Source organism: Panthera uncia (genome assembly GCF_023721935.1).
Source record: "Panthera uncia isolate 11264 chromosome C1 unlocalized genomic scaffold, Puncia_PCG_1.0 HiC_scaffold_3, whole genome shotgun sequence".
NCBI lineage: Eukaryota > Metazoa > Chordata > Mammalia > Carnivora > Felidae > Panthera > Panthera uncia.
The window spans coordinates 503,575-517,048 of NW_026057584.1; the positions used below are offsets into that span (position 1 = coordinate 503,575).

The window sequence follows — 13,474 nt, forward strand, 5'->3', positions numbered from 1 at the left end:
GGACAGCTGGGGTCAGGGAGGGCAGCTGGGGTCAGGGAGGGAGGCTGAGGTCAGGGAGGGCAGCTGGGGTCAGGGAAGGAAGCTAGGGTCAGGAAAGAGGGTAGCAGGGGTCAGGGAGGATGGCTGGGGTCAGGGAAGGAGGCTGGGGTCAGAGAGGACGGCTGAGGTCAGGAGGGAGGGCGGCTGGGGTCAGGGAGGACAGTGGGGTCAGGGAGGACGGCTGGGGTCAGGGAGGGCAGATGGAGTCAGGGAGGGCGGCTGGGGTCAGGGAGGGCGGCTGGGGTCTGGGAGGGCAGCCAGTCTCCCCGGGGCAGCAGTACTCAATCTCAGCCAGTCTCCAGTGGGAGTTCACTTCTCCAACGATTTTCCTCCTAATATTTTCGAGAATGTGCTATGTGCTCTGTGTGCTGGCCACTGGTGGACACGTGGCAGTGCTGTGTGGCATCAGTTGGAGAGAGACTTGCTACACTGATTCACTGTGACCACCCGCCGCCACCCCCACCCGCCCCCCGCCACCGTGTGCTGCACCAACCCGGGGATGGTGGGTGGGTCTGGTGGGCTCCTCTCTCGGCCAGGGTTTGCAGCCCGAGACAGTAGGCGCCCGCGGCAGGACCCAAGCCGGGGGTCCTAGGTGGTCGCCAGCCTGGACAACCCGCGGTCCGTCGGACTTTTGGTTGACAAGCAGGGACTCAGGGTCACCACGTGGGGGGCGGGGTCAGCCAGACGGCTGGGCGGGGGGTGGGGGGGGGGAGGACACTCGGCCACCTCGGGTGGAAGGCGTGGTGCCCTCCCAAGCCCCCGGGGGCGGGAACCCCTGCCACAACCCCCACCCCGAGGACCGCCGGGTCTCCTGGGCTCACTCCGGACGCTTCTTCACAGGTGCCTGTGCCTGCGGGAGCAAGGACGAGCCTCTGGTGAGTTCCCTTCCCTTGGCGCCCTGGCACCAGAGCCCGCACCGTGCTGGGGGAGGGCCGGGGCCGCTGCAGGGCTCAGCGGGGCTGGGAACCCGCCAGGGAGTCTGAGCGCGGGGACACCGGGCCCCAGGAAGGGTCACGGAGCGCGGGCCCTGCCTGGCTTCGCTCCGGCTTGGCGTCTGCACGTGCGCCGGTGCGCGCCCGCATGTCTGCCGCGGGACCGCCGACGCCAGCCCTCTCCCTGCAGAAGGAGGGCCCCTCTGCGGCACCCGTGTTCACCGTGGACTACGGAGAGCTGGATTTTCAGTGGCGAGAGAAGACGCCCGAGCCCCCCGCCCCCTGCGCCCCCGAACAGACCGAGTATGCCACGATCGTCTTCCCCAGCAGGCCGGGCTCCCCGGGGCCCCTGCCTCTGAGGCCCGAGGACGGACCCTGCCCTTGGCCCCTCTGACCGGCTTCCTCGGCTGGCCTGTGTCCTTCAGAGCCTCCGCCAGGAGCCCGGGCGGACCCTTCCCAGGAGGAGCGTGCCGGGGGGAGGCTGTGGGGACTGCCAGCTTGGCTCTCCTCTCGCCGCTCACGTGACCCGGGGGTAGGAGGTGTCCCCGTCCCGTGTGACCGTGTGGCGGTGGGGAGGGGACTCGGGGCCTGAGCCGGCCCATCGCTCCCCAGATCTGCTGCTCTGCACCTCCACACACGCCTCCCTGCGGGGGATGGTCTGGCGCTGTGGCTCTCCCTGACCCACCAATGCCTCCCAGGGGAGCTCCAGGACATGGGCGCACAGGGTCCCTGGTTGGGGACTGTGCCGGTGAAGTGCCCCCACGGCCAAGAGATGCAGCACACGGGTGGAGGGGCACACGCATGGGGTCCGGGACCTCGTGCCCCTCCAGGCCTGGAAAAGAGCTCCTGGTGTGGGGAAGGGCAGGCCGTCTGCGGGCCACCCTCATGCACAGCCCAGCCCACCAAGCAGCCTGGGGGCAGGGGGGCAACAAGGGGAACGGGCCCCAGCTGGGGAGTCGCCCTCCCCTCGGTGCCCACGCATGGTGCTATTTATGGGGGCCTCCGCCCGGCACCCCCAGGGCCCACTGTCACGGCAGGGGGGCAGTGGTACCCAGGCGTCAGGGGCTGTCTTAGGTTCCACACACACCTCAGAGCCCCTCACCCTGTTCTATTATATTATAATTAAATACTGACGAAAACTCTAAGAAAAGCCTAGGTTCTCTCCTGGCCTTGTTGGGGCGGCGGGGGGGCGGAGGGGGGGAGTTCTGCCTCAAATAGAGGACACAGCCAGCCCTCCTCGGGCCTGGCCCTCACCCGCCTGGCCGGCACCTTCTCTGTCCCAGGAACACACGGAGCCCCGAGGCCCCTCATCTCCGTCCCCCCCATCATGTACCACGGCCCCCTCAAGAAGTCTGTCCCCAGATCACCTCAGCCGAGAGGCTGCGTCGGTATCTGCCCTGCTCCAGCCCTCCCCACAGGCCCCCTGCACCTGACCGTCCCTCCCAGGCAGTGTCAGTGCCCTGGGCTGGGGTCAGGCCAGGCTGTGAGCGAGTGGGTGCAGCCCCACTGGAGACACACGGCCCTTCCCAGATGCAGAGGGGAGGTCTGTTCCGTCCTCCGGGAAGAAGACACAGCACCACCATCAGGGGCCTTCAGTTCTTGTCCCTGACTGCAGTGACCAACACCCCCCAATCCTGTCCTTCCCAGTGAGCCTCGTCCAGACCCTCGGGAGCCAGGAACACAGCTGCCCCCCACCCAGCCCTCAGGGCTCACACCCTGTGCCCGCCACGCTGGGGTCCTGTCCTGGGCGGGCAGGAGCTAGAATCACCAAGTCCGGGACAAGGCGAGGACATCAGGCAAGGTCACACATGAGGGAACAAACCCTGCCGGGGAAGGCTGCGGAGGGCACAGGCTTGCATGCCTGGAAAACCCAGTAGCTTCTGCAGAAACACGAATAGGGCAATAAGAAAATGGAGTCAGGTGGCACACACAAAATTAACCCCCAGAAATAAATGGCTTTCGTACATTCAAACAGCCGCCCCCTGGAAGAGAGAGTGATAGAGAATCTAAAGTTACGCCCGAGGCGTAAATTTAACAAGAAACGCGCCGACCCGCAGGAGGACAGCTTGGCCGCAGGGGTGGGCCCCCCGGGGGGGGACGGGGGGGGCCAACCAAACCCCCCCCCCCCCCCCCCAGGTTGACTGGTAGGTGTGACCATCCCAGTGAAAACCCACTGCGACTGAAAAGTTCGTATGGAGAAGCAAACAAGAAGAAGAAACCTAGGAAACCAAGCGAAGGAGAGCAGCTGTATCAGACCTCCGGCTCGAAACGGTGGCGCTCACACACGAGAGGTGGGACACTGGGAAAGGACATCCTGCAACAGAGGGCGTGAGCAGCTATTCGAAAAGCACCAGGTGGACTCCGTTCGTGTGCCAGGGACTTGCACAAATCCCAAATACAAGCGTAAGACGGAAACCCGAGCAGACGCAGAGGAAGACGGGCGAGGTCCTTCACGCTGGAGCAGGAAAGCCTCCCCACACCGGCTCGAAACCACAGCACCATTAGAGAGATTGACACATTCAACTCTACAAATTGGGGGAAACACTTTAATGTGGCAAAAGGAAAGTCAGAAGCAAACCAGGGGAAAGTATTTGCAATATTATTACACAAAAGGTTAAGACTCCAGTTATGTAAAGACCTAAAATACGGAAAGAGCAAGGCCGATGGAAGGCACGATGGAAAAGTGAGCAGAAGATATGATGAGGCGGCACCACCAACTCACACGCCCACGCGCACACATACGTGCACACGCATGCACGCGGACACGCACGTAACCACACACACGCGCGTGTGTTCCATCTACGTATACTCAGATCCCTTAAGCAACCAAAGGATGTTCGATTTTACTCATAATAAGAAAAACGCAGATTACGACTTACAAATCACCCGCGGGCAAAACTCTGACCGCGTGACAACACGGTGCTGGCGAGGACGTGGAGAGACAGCCCTGGAGCGGCCGGGGGCGACAAGGCCGGACTGGAGGACTAGGCACCAGCCAGTGGTTAGAGAAACATGTGCCCTTTGACGCCTAAGCCCCGCCTATATAACTCCTCCCGGGGGTGAGCCAGCCGCCAGGACCCCGCGTGCACCCCAGGCAGGCAGCAGGAGTCGGGGGAACCCCAGGGGCAACTCACTGCCCCCCAAAAAAGGAACTGAGCTGGGGGCTCTACTCAAAGACAAGGGAGCACTTTGAGCACGAAAATACCAATCAAAATTAACATATTTTGAGTATGTTTTAAAAGAGGTAAGTTCGTATTCTAAAAAAAGAAGAAGGAGGGGGAGAAAAAAGAAGACAGAGGAGCACGCAGCAGAGAGGGAAGGAAGCGGTGGCCTCACCAAGCCACCGGCCGGGCCACCCACTGGCGGCAGCGCCGCGGCTCAGACAAGAAGTGAGAGAGCGCGGGCACAGTCAGCACTCTGATGCTCGCCTTCCCGGAACACGGCCCCTGCGGCCCGCCTCCACTCATTTTTTCCGTGCCCTGCTCTGCCCCAGTCCCGTGTGTCAACGGCCCTGGCTGGGGCAACTTGCCCATCCCCACCCACGCCCCCCCCCACCCCAGCGGTTCCCTCTCTGCCAGCCTGGCTCATCTCCTGGAGGCTGGCCTCAGGAGGACCGGTGGGGGCCTGGGCTCTTCAGATGAGGCCTGAGACCCTGGCGCAGGGCACCCGGGGCGGAGGGCATGTGGCCACCCCGACAGCCCGGGGCCACCAGAGCCCCACACTTGTAGCCCCTCTGGCCAGGAGGACGACCTCTCCCACTACCTGTGCTCACCTTTCCTGGTCTGCAGAGCTGGGGGCAAGCGCTGGCCTCCTCCCGATAGGAATGCAAGGCCGTGTGGGACGGGAGGACAGGAGTCTGTGCCATACCCAGAAATCCAAGGTGGGGGCCCTGACAAAGGTCTCCTGGCAGGAGAAGAGCACAGACCCCAAAGGCAACCCGCCCAGGGGATCGGGAAGGAGGGGCTGGCGGTCCTCACTCCAGGGTCCCAGCCCCAGTGCGTGGTAACCAATCCCGCGTGGACAGGGGCATGTTTGGGCCTGGTGCAGCTCCTGAGATTTAGGAGAATTCGGGATGGGGTGGGGAGGTGTCTTCCTGAGGGCAATCAAGGCGGCATGGCCAGCATGATGTTGACTCCAATCGCTGGAACCCCTCAACTGCTGCTCAACCGCAGCCCCCTGGGGGCCTTGGACCCGCCGGCTCCGGTCCGGTGGCCCCACCCAATTATGGGGGCCCATGTCTGAGGCTCCTGAGCTGACCGGCTCACAGTGAGGCTGATGACATTGTCACGAGTCCACTGGCCACTTGGATGCTCTCAAGATTATACAACCATTGTCAGGCACTTTCTTCTTTCTCTTTTCTTACTGTCAGAGTGTTTATGGCTATACTTTTTTTTTAAATTAGTAGACATATTTTTTTTTAATGTTTATTTATTCTTGGGAGAGACAGAGACAGAGACAGAGCACATGCAGGGGAGGGGCAGAGAGCGAGGGAGACACAGACTCCGAAGCAGCTCCAGGCTCCGAGCTGTCAGCACAGAGCCCGACGCAGGGTTCGAACTCACAAACTGTGAGCTCACGACCTGAGCCAAAGTCGGATGCTCAACCGACTGAGCCACCCAAGCGCCCGAATTAGTAGATATATTTTAAAGCGGTTTTAGGTTTACAGAACTGAGCAGTAAGTCTCAGTACGCCATCCCCATGCCCCCCGCACACACAGTGTCCCCGAGGTTAGCATCCCCCACTGGTGGGGCACATCTGTCCTAACTGATGAACCAGCAGTGATCTGGTACCTCACATCAGGGCTCACTCGTGGCGATGTGCACTCTGTGGGTTTGGACAGATGTACGGTGACACGTACCTACCATTATGGTATGGCACTCGCTGCCCTCACGGCCCCAAGAACCTTCCGTGCCCCACACACACCCCTCTCCTCCCCACAACCTCTGACAGCCACCCGTCTTTTCACTGTCTTCCAAGGTCTGCCTTCTCCAGGATGTCATATGGAATCGCACAGTACGTAACCCTGTCACACTGGCTTCTTTCACTTAGTGACGCACCTTCGGGTTCCTCCATGTGTTTCACGGCTCGATAGCGCGTTGCTTTTTGGCGCTGAGTAATCTCCCGCTGTCTGGATAGACCAGTTTGTCCGTTCACCTCCTCAAGGACATCCTGATTTCTTCCAAGGTTTGGCAATTCTGAATAAAGCCGCTATAAACACCATGTGCAGGTTTTTGTGTAGACACGGGTTTTCAACTCATTTGGATAAATACCCAGGAACACGATTGCTGGATTCTACGGCAAGAGTTTGTTCAGTTTTGTAAGAGACGGTGACGCTGTCTTCCCACGTGGCCGCCCCGCCCGCCGCAGGAGAACGCTCCTGCTGCTCCACCCCTGGCCAGCAGGCGGCGCTGTCAGCCTTCCGGACCCGCCGCGCTGATAGGCTAATCGCGTCCTGCTCTTTGTTTTACTTGGTCTTCCCCATGGGGGCATCTTTCCATATGCTCACTTGCCAAAGCACGCAAACAAGTCTTAAAACTCCCAATGAGAAGGCAAACAGCACAGTTAAAAAAGGGCGAAGGCTCTAAACAGACACCTCACCAAAGACGAGCTGCGGCCACTTTGGAAAACAGGCAGGGCAATTTCTTGCAAAGTGAAACTATCCGATAAACCAGCAGGTATCCTGAAATGTTTGGCGGAATTCACGGAGAAAGCCATGTACCCCTGCAGTTTTCCTAGAATGCACATATTTTTTTTTTTATTTTTTATTATGTTTTTAATGTTTTATTTATTGTTGAGAGAGAGAGAGAGAGAGTGTGTGAGCAGGGGAGGGGCAGAGAGAGAGAGGGCGACACCGAATCTGAGGCAGGCTCCAGGCTCTCTGGGCTGTCAGCATGGCTGACATGAAACCGTCGCGGGGCTCGAACCCACTAACCGTGAGATCATGACCTGAGCCGAAGTCGGACAATCAACCTACTGAGCCACCCAGGTGCCCCAGTGTGTGGAGATTTTAAATTCCAGATTAACTTCTTTAATAGGATTTTTCAGGCTATTTTGTCTTTAATAAGTTGTATTTTTCCAGGAATTGTCCATTCATATAAATGGTTCCTAGTATCTTCTTGAAACCTGTGAACATCTGTAGGGCCCTCCTCGTGTGTCCCATCTCGTTCCTGATACTGGATTTGTGCGTTTTGTGTCTTTTATGACCAGCCCCTCGAGGGGGTTATCAGTTTTACTAGCTTTCTAAAAACCCAGCTCTGGCTCTGGCCATTCCCTCTGGTGTCTGAAGTCTCCTGTCCCTCTAGTTCTGCTGCTTCCTTGGACTTCACTTACTGCCACTTTCTAAGGTGCTGGCATCACGGCACCTCCCCCCACCCCCGCCCCCACAGGACCCACCTGGCTCAGCTCAACTCACAGATTGCCTGCGGTGCTCACACAATTAACTTCAACGTCTTTTTCCATTTTCAGTGTAGCGTCTTCTTTGAACCAGGGGTAATTCAGAATTGTGTTTCTCAATTTTCAGACACAAGATTGGAAAAAAAAAAAAAATTTTTTTTTTTGAGAGACACAGAGAAGCAAGGAAGGGGTAGAGGGAGAGGGAGGGCCAGAATTCCAAGCTCAGCGCGGAGCCCGACGCAGGGCTCGGTCCCAGGAGCCCCGAGATCACGACCTGAGCCGGAATCAAGAGTCGGATGCTGAACTGACTGAGCCGCCCAGGTGCCCCCACAAGGAAGATTTTAAGTTTCCTTTTGTTTTCATTTCTAGCTCAATTTCACTGTGATTTTCAATCCTTTGAAGTCTTCTAGAGACTTGACTTCATAATCCAATATAATGTCAATTTTCACACCTACGTGTACTCCAACAGACTGTAGATTCTGTTCTGTGCAGTGCTGTGCGTGTGTCCACTGAGGGAAGCTTCTTGGGCAAGTTGGCCAAAGCTTCTGTGTGCAACCTGATTTTGTCTGCTCACTCTGTCAGTCATTGAGACTTGTATCTACAATTTTCTACTGTAACTGTGGATCTATGTCTCCTAGAAGTCTGCCCACTTTTGTTTCTTATTTCAAAGCATACTATGAGGTTTGTACAAATGGGTCGGACCAGAGAGCCCGTCAGGAAGGCCGGCAGCGCTCCAGACGCTTGTCCCCGAGGCCGGGTGGCTTGGGGCCCGGCGGCAGGTTCTGCAGGACCTCACCAAGGGAGAACATGCAGAAGGAGATCTCCTCGTAGGAGACCCTGGCCCCACTCTCAAACAGACAAGCAAAGGTCAGGGCTCCCTTGACAGTTGGCCCGACGGATGCCAGATCAGAGTAGCCGCTGGGCCCCTCATAGATCACCCAGGGCTCCGTCCAGCTGTGGGGATCCAGGGGGGACCGGCTCAGATAGATTCCCATATGGAGCCGAGCCCTGCGCCCCACCGGGTGGGAATACAGCAGCCAGGTGGGGCTCTGAGACAGGGTGGCAGGGGGCCCGGGGACCTTCGAGGTCCAGGCCGCCATGATCCCACTGAGCCCAGGCCCCAGGCCAGGCTCTTCGGGGCTGTCCCTACATCCCTCCATCCTGCGGGGCCCCTGGGCCCCTTGGGTGTCTCCAGTACCCTCCTCTGAGGGTTCCTGGACTCCAAGACAGAGGTGTGGAGAGTAGGAGTGGCTCCCGGCACCCACTGGCCATCTACCATTCCTCGGCCTGCTAAAGAGTGGGGCAGGGAAGCCAAGGACGCTGCCCTGGCAGCCCCGGGCGGTCTCGGCCAGGGCGGGCACCAGCTCCCCGGGCAGGAAGGAGGTGCCCTCGTCCGCACTGAGCGCCTGCACGCGGCTCCCCAGCGGGCTCCGGGCGTTGCAGTACAGGATGTGGCCGGCCTGCCCGCTGTCCACCGCGGCCAGCTGGCACTCGCCCGAGCGAAGGTTGGGCACCAGGCCTCCGTGGCGCCAGGTGCGACCGTGGTCGTCACTGTAGAAGGTGAAGGCATGCGGGCTGGTCCTGCAGATCTTGCCAAAGCACTCCCGCCGGTCTACGTGGTACGTGTAGGCAGGCACCAGCAGGCGGCCTGAGCGCAGCTGGATGCCGTGGCCCGGGCCCACGGCAAATGTGGCCCAGTCTGCAGAAGAGGGACTGCTGATCATCCGAGCTGGGAGGCAGCCTTGGCGGAAGCCAGACGCCACCGCCCTGGGGGTCAGGGACGATCTGGAGCCAGTGCCTCAGATGTGGGGACAGCTCATGAGGAAATGGGGGACTGCACTCCCACCCGCACTCCTGCCGGCCACTCCGAATCCCCCAGGGCTGGACAAGCCTCTCTTCGCCACTAGCGGGAGCAGGGAGCCTGGGCAGGTGGCTCTGCCAGGCTCTCCGGACGGCATCAGGTAGCTAGTCCCTGGGCCCGGGGGGGCAGCCACTGGCAGTGCTCAGCGTGAGCCCTGCCCAGAGGGGCAGCCAAGGGCAGAAGGGGTACAAGGACCCTCAGGGTGGGGTCAGGCTCTGGGCCTGGGTCGCATGGGGTAGGGTCCACAGGAACAGAGAGTTCTTCGGAGCAGCTCTGTGCGTCCTGGCCAGGTCTCAAAGCCTGCCACATCCCCTCAGCTCAGCTCCCACCTACAAGGATCAGCGTGACCCCTGGGCCAGTGTCGCCACACCAGGGTTGGGGTCGCCTCGGGGGGCAGTGGGTGCTATGGCCCTCGGGGAGGGGGCAGCAGGAGTGGAGGAAAAGCTTTAGGGTCAGGCCACCTGCCTGGCCCTGGGCTGGACACCCCCCCCCCCACCGGGGTCTGGGTGCTAAGAAGGAGGGGCCTCAGCGCTCAGAGCGAGACGGGCTTGGTTAGATGAGCCTGTTCCTGCCGCCAGGAGGTGGGGGTGACCAACACCCATTCACGGGACTGAGGAGTTCGGAGGGGCGGGGGGGGCGGGGGGGGGGTCAGTCCCAAGAAACGGTGTGGAGGAGTAGGCAGCCACGTGACCTGCAGACGGACCCTTCCCCCGCCCCAGCAGTGCAGAGCCCCCCTCCCGTCACCTGGTGAACCTGGTGAGACCCCTCCACTCTGCAGGCCCCCTCCCAGCGCAGACCGAGCCGAGCGGACCCCACCCCGAGCGAACCCCGCCCCGCCTACCCTGCTCGGCACCGCCCACCGCCTCCTCCGTGAGGTCCCGGGCGGCGCCCCAGCTGCGCCCCGCGTCCCGGCTGGTCACGCAGCAGAGGCGCGCGGCGTTCCTGCCCGCGGCGATCTGCGCGGCCTCGGGGGTGCGGCCCCGCACGGCGATGAAGAAGAGGAAGACGGTGGCCGTGCGCGCGTCGTGCACCGGGCAGGGGTTCATAGACCGGTGCTCCTCCAGGGCGGCCGTCCCCAGCACGCGCGCGGCGCCCCACTGCCGGGGGGGGGGGGGCGGTCTCAGTTTACCCGCGCGCGGCGGCGGCCCGCCCCGGCCCTGCCCGCGGGGCGCGCCCGGCCACTCACCCGCACGGAGCCCCCCGCCAGCGTGCCCCGTCTCTGCACCAGCCGGTGCGCGTGCGCGTCGTCGGGGCTGAGCCGCTGCTCCGCGAAGGCCAGCAGGGTGGGCGCGGGGGGCACGGGCAGCAGCGCGGGCACGCGGTACGTCAGGCCGCTCCTCTCACGCTGGAAGAGCACTGTCCGCTCGGGGACGCGCGGGGCCCCCATGCTCTGCGGGGACACCCCCGCCCCCCCCCCGGGCCCCCGGAGTCAGCGGGCGGGGCTGGCGCGCTCCCCTCCTGTGCGCCTGGATGGGGGAGGGGGCTCTGCGGGTGCAGACGCCCCCACCCATCCGCGCGCCTCCCTGTGCCCCTCCTCCTCGGAGACCACCCTGTCCCGGGCTCCTCACCCCACGTCCACGGCCGTCCCTGCCCACCCCTCCCTCCTTGCCACTGCACCCTCAAACGTCTGCAGTCGACCCTTCCTCCTCTCAACCGGGTCCCCCCGAGAGGGAGCTGCTTGCTCGGTGTCAGAAGCGGGGGGCCCCCGGCCGGAGTGCCCCGACTGCCCGCCCCGTGCCCGGACACAGGCAGGAGGCTGTCCAAGTGGACAATCCGGGCACAACGTTTGGGACACGCAGGGGTTCAGTTTCCCCCAGTAGGGACCCCACGAGCACGGGAGCCACACAAGCACAGAGAGACACAGGTACAGACGCGCTAGACACCCCGAAAATGAGACAGGGAGAGCCGGGCAGGCGGCACAGGTGCCGACACCGGTGTGCACACTCACCACGCAGGAAGGAGCCTCGGAGACAGAAGGAGCTTGCGTCCCACACCCACGGCCGCAGGCTTCTCGGGGAAGGTGCCCCAGCTGCCGCCACCACCCTGCTCAGACCTGGGGGTCAGGGGGCTCTTAGGAGTGGCCAGGAGACGGGGGGGGGGGGGGCCTGCTGTAACCAAGAGGGGGCGCCAGTGGGGCTCCTGCAGAGAAGGGGGCCTGAATTCCAGGTCCCTAGCAGGCCACCTATGGGTGCCGGGGACCAGTCCCTCGGGCTCCTGAGCAAAGCTGGAGTCATGAGGAGGTCCAGCAGAGACACCCCCCACAAGGTGCCCCAAATGGGTCCCACGTGTGCCTCAAGGGAGGAAGGTACACACCCCAGTGTCCAGGCCCCCCCCAGCTGGACCCCACAAGCTGAAGCCAGGTTGGGGAGGGGGTGGTGTGCTTGGGGGCTTCCCAGAGTGGAAGGCTAAGAGGGTGGGGGAAGGGGAGGGGAAGGGACCGAGGGGAGGCAACATTCCAGGCACCAGGGGGGCCCTGGCAGGAGGGGGGGGAGATTCAGCAAGGAGAGAGGAGACCCTCCCCACTGCACTCCAGGCCTCTCTTCCACAACCCCGGCCCCACCTGCCCCTGCCCCTGGGCCCCATGCCCCTGACAGCGCCAACCCCCAAAACCTTGGCTGGACACAAGGCCCACAAGCCTTGTGGCTTGTGGCTGGCCCACAAGCAGGGGACAGAGAGTGGCCTAGGGCAGACTTCCTGGAGGCAGCCCCCCTCCTAGGAGTGTGCTCCCAAGGGAAGCTCACATTTGGGGTGCACGTGGAGGCCTCTTTCTCTGATTTGCACAAGACAAATGAGGGCTGGCCCAGCCCCCCCTCCCCCACCCCCCCCTCCACCGCAGGGACGGGAGTGAGTGAGCAGAGAGGCCCAGGGGACCGCAGGCAATAGGGGCAGGGGTGCCACACGCCGAACTTGGAGCAGCCAGAGGCCCACCGCCAGGCACCGGGAGGTAACTGGCACCTGAGGGCACTGAGGGGAGGGCGAGGCAGGGAGGCGGGAGAGAGCGAAACACACCACGTCACGCTCAGAGTACCCCTCTCGGCAGATCAAGCCCCCCCACACACAGGCACGGCCAGTGAATGTCTGAGGAGACAGGATGCAGAGGGGTGACCGGTCACGGGAACGAGCACCCACCGCAGGAGCGGCCTCGCCGGGACACACGGGAGGCCTTGCCGCTGGCTCGGCCTCCTCTCCTGAGGTCCCCCAAACAGACAGACGTGTCCGTCTCAGTCCACCTCAGCCCACCTCAGCCCAGGGCCACCTGCTCCCGAAAGGCTCTCGTGGGCGGCACGCAGGCCCACCCCACTGCCCGCCCCACCCCCACCACAGCCTCTGGGGCTCTGAGAGCAGCTTCCTGTGTGCTGGAAGCCCCCCGGCCCGCCCCCAGTCTGCATCCAAGGGGCAGTTGTCCCCAAGCAGGAAGCAGGTGCACATGCCACGTGTCCCCAAAGGCTGAATGGACACAAGGGGACATTCTGTCCACTTGGCTCACTCCACAGGCCCTGAGACCACCTGGGCTGGTGTCGGGGAAGGCAGAGGCTCCGGGCCCACCCCACCCCCACCCTGCGGACAGAGCAGGAGAAACGGAGGTTCCCCAGACCAGCGGCTCCCAGACCAGCTGGCTGCACAGAGCAGGGCAGGGCCGCCGGGCCCTCGGCGCTGTCCTTGTCTAGGCCAAGCCGCGGGTTTCGGCAGAGCCCCAAAGTCCCAAGGAGATCCCCTCAAGGGAAGAGGAAGAGCAGGGCCCCGGGGGCTCCCAGATGAGCAGGTAGCAGGGGTCTGCCTGACCAGGATAGGACGGCTGTGTCCCGACATCCTGTCTGGGCTGCCTGGAGCACTCAGGACAGCCCTCCGGACCAGCACGTCTCCTGTCCCTTGGACCAGGATCCCGGCCTGCTGCAGGGCACTTAAATGCACACACACGAAGACAGCATGAGGAGAGACGGGCTTTGCAGACAAGTGGACAGAGGGGCCCTCTTAGCTCCGTCACTGCCCTGCCGGATGGGAATCCGGTCTAACCTGCCTGTCCTGTGCCCTGTCAGGGGCAAGGACTCAATTACAAACCCTGTGCCTGGTGGAGTGTGGCCTACACACCTGTCGGATCCTGCAGGCTGGGACGGTGCCCCTGGCATTGAGCCCCTGCACCCTGTCTGCATCACCCAACCTCTAAATCTACCCCTGGGGCCCTTCGGCACACCTGTCACTTGGGCCAGGACCTCATCCCACGGCGGGGGGGGGGGGGGGGGGGGGGGGG

General features: G+C 62.6%; 2 protein-coding genes across 2 annotated transcripts in view; one reads left to right on the top strand and one right to left on the bottom strand.

Annotated features, from left to right (window-relative positions):
- Positions 1 to 2,119, top strand: part of PDCD1 (programmed cell death 1) — an 11,882-nt gene extending 9,763 nt beyond the window's left edge. The window contains exons 4-5 of the mRNA XM_049614488.1: positions 880 to 914; positions 1,162 to 2,119. Of these exons, the coding sequence (XP_049470445.1) occupies positions 880 to 914; positions 1,162 to 1,365 (239 nt within the window). The 3' untranslated portion in view covers positions 1,366 to 2,119. The remainder of the gene's footprint in view (positions 1 to 879; positions 915 to 1,161) is intronic.
- A 4,659-nt stretch (positions 2,120 to 6,778) lies between these two features.
- Positions 6,779 to 10,612, bottom strand: NEU4 (neuraminidase 4). The gene is made up of 3 exons (XM_049614489.1): positions 10,412 to 10,612; positions 10,067 to 10,322; positions 6,779 to 9,063 (listed from the first exon to the last, which is right to left on the bottom strand). The coding sequence occupies exons 1-3, from the start codon at positions 10,610 to 10,612 to the stop codon at positions 8,078 to 8,080; spliced, it is 1,443 nt and encodes a 480-aa protein (XP_049470446.1). The 3' UTR covers positions 6,779 to 8,077.
- Positions 10,613 to 13,474: the final 2,862 nt, after the last annotated feature.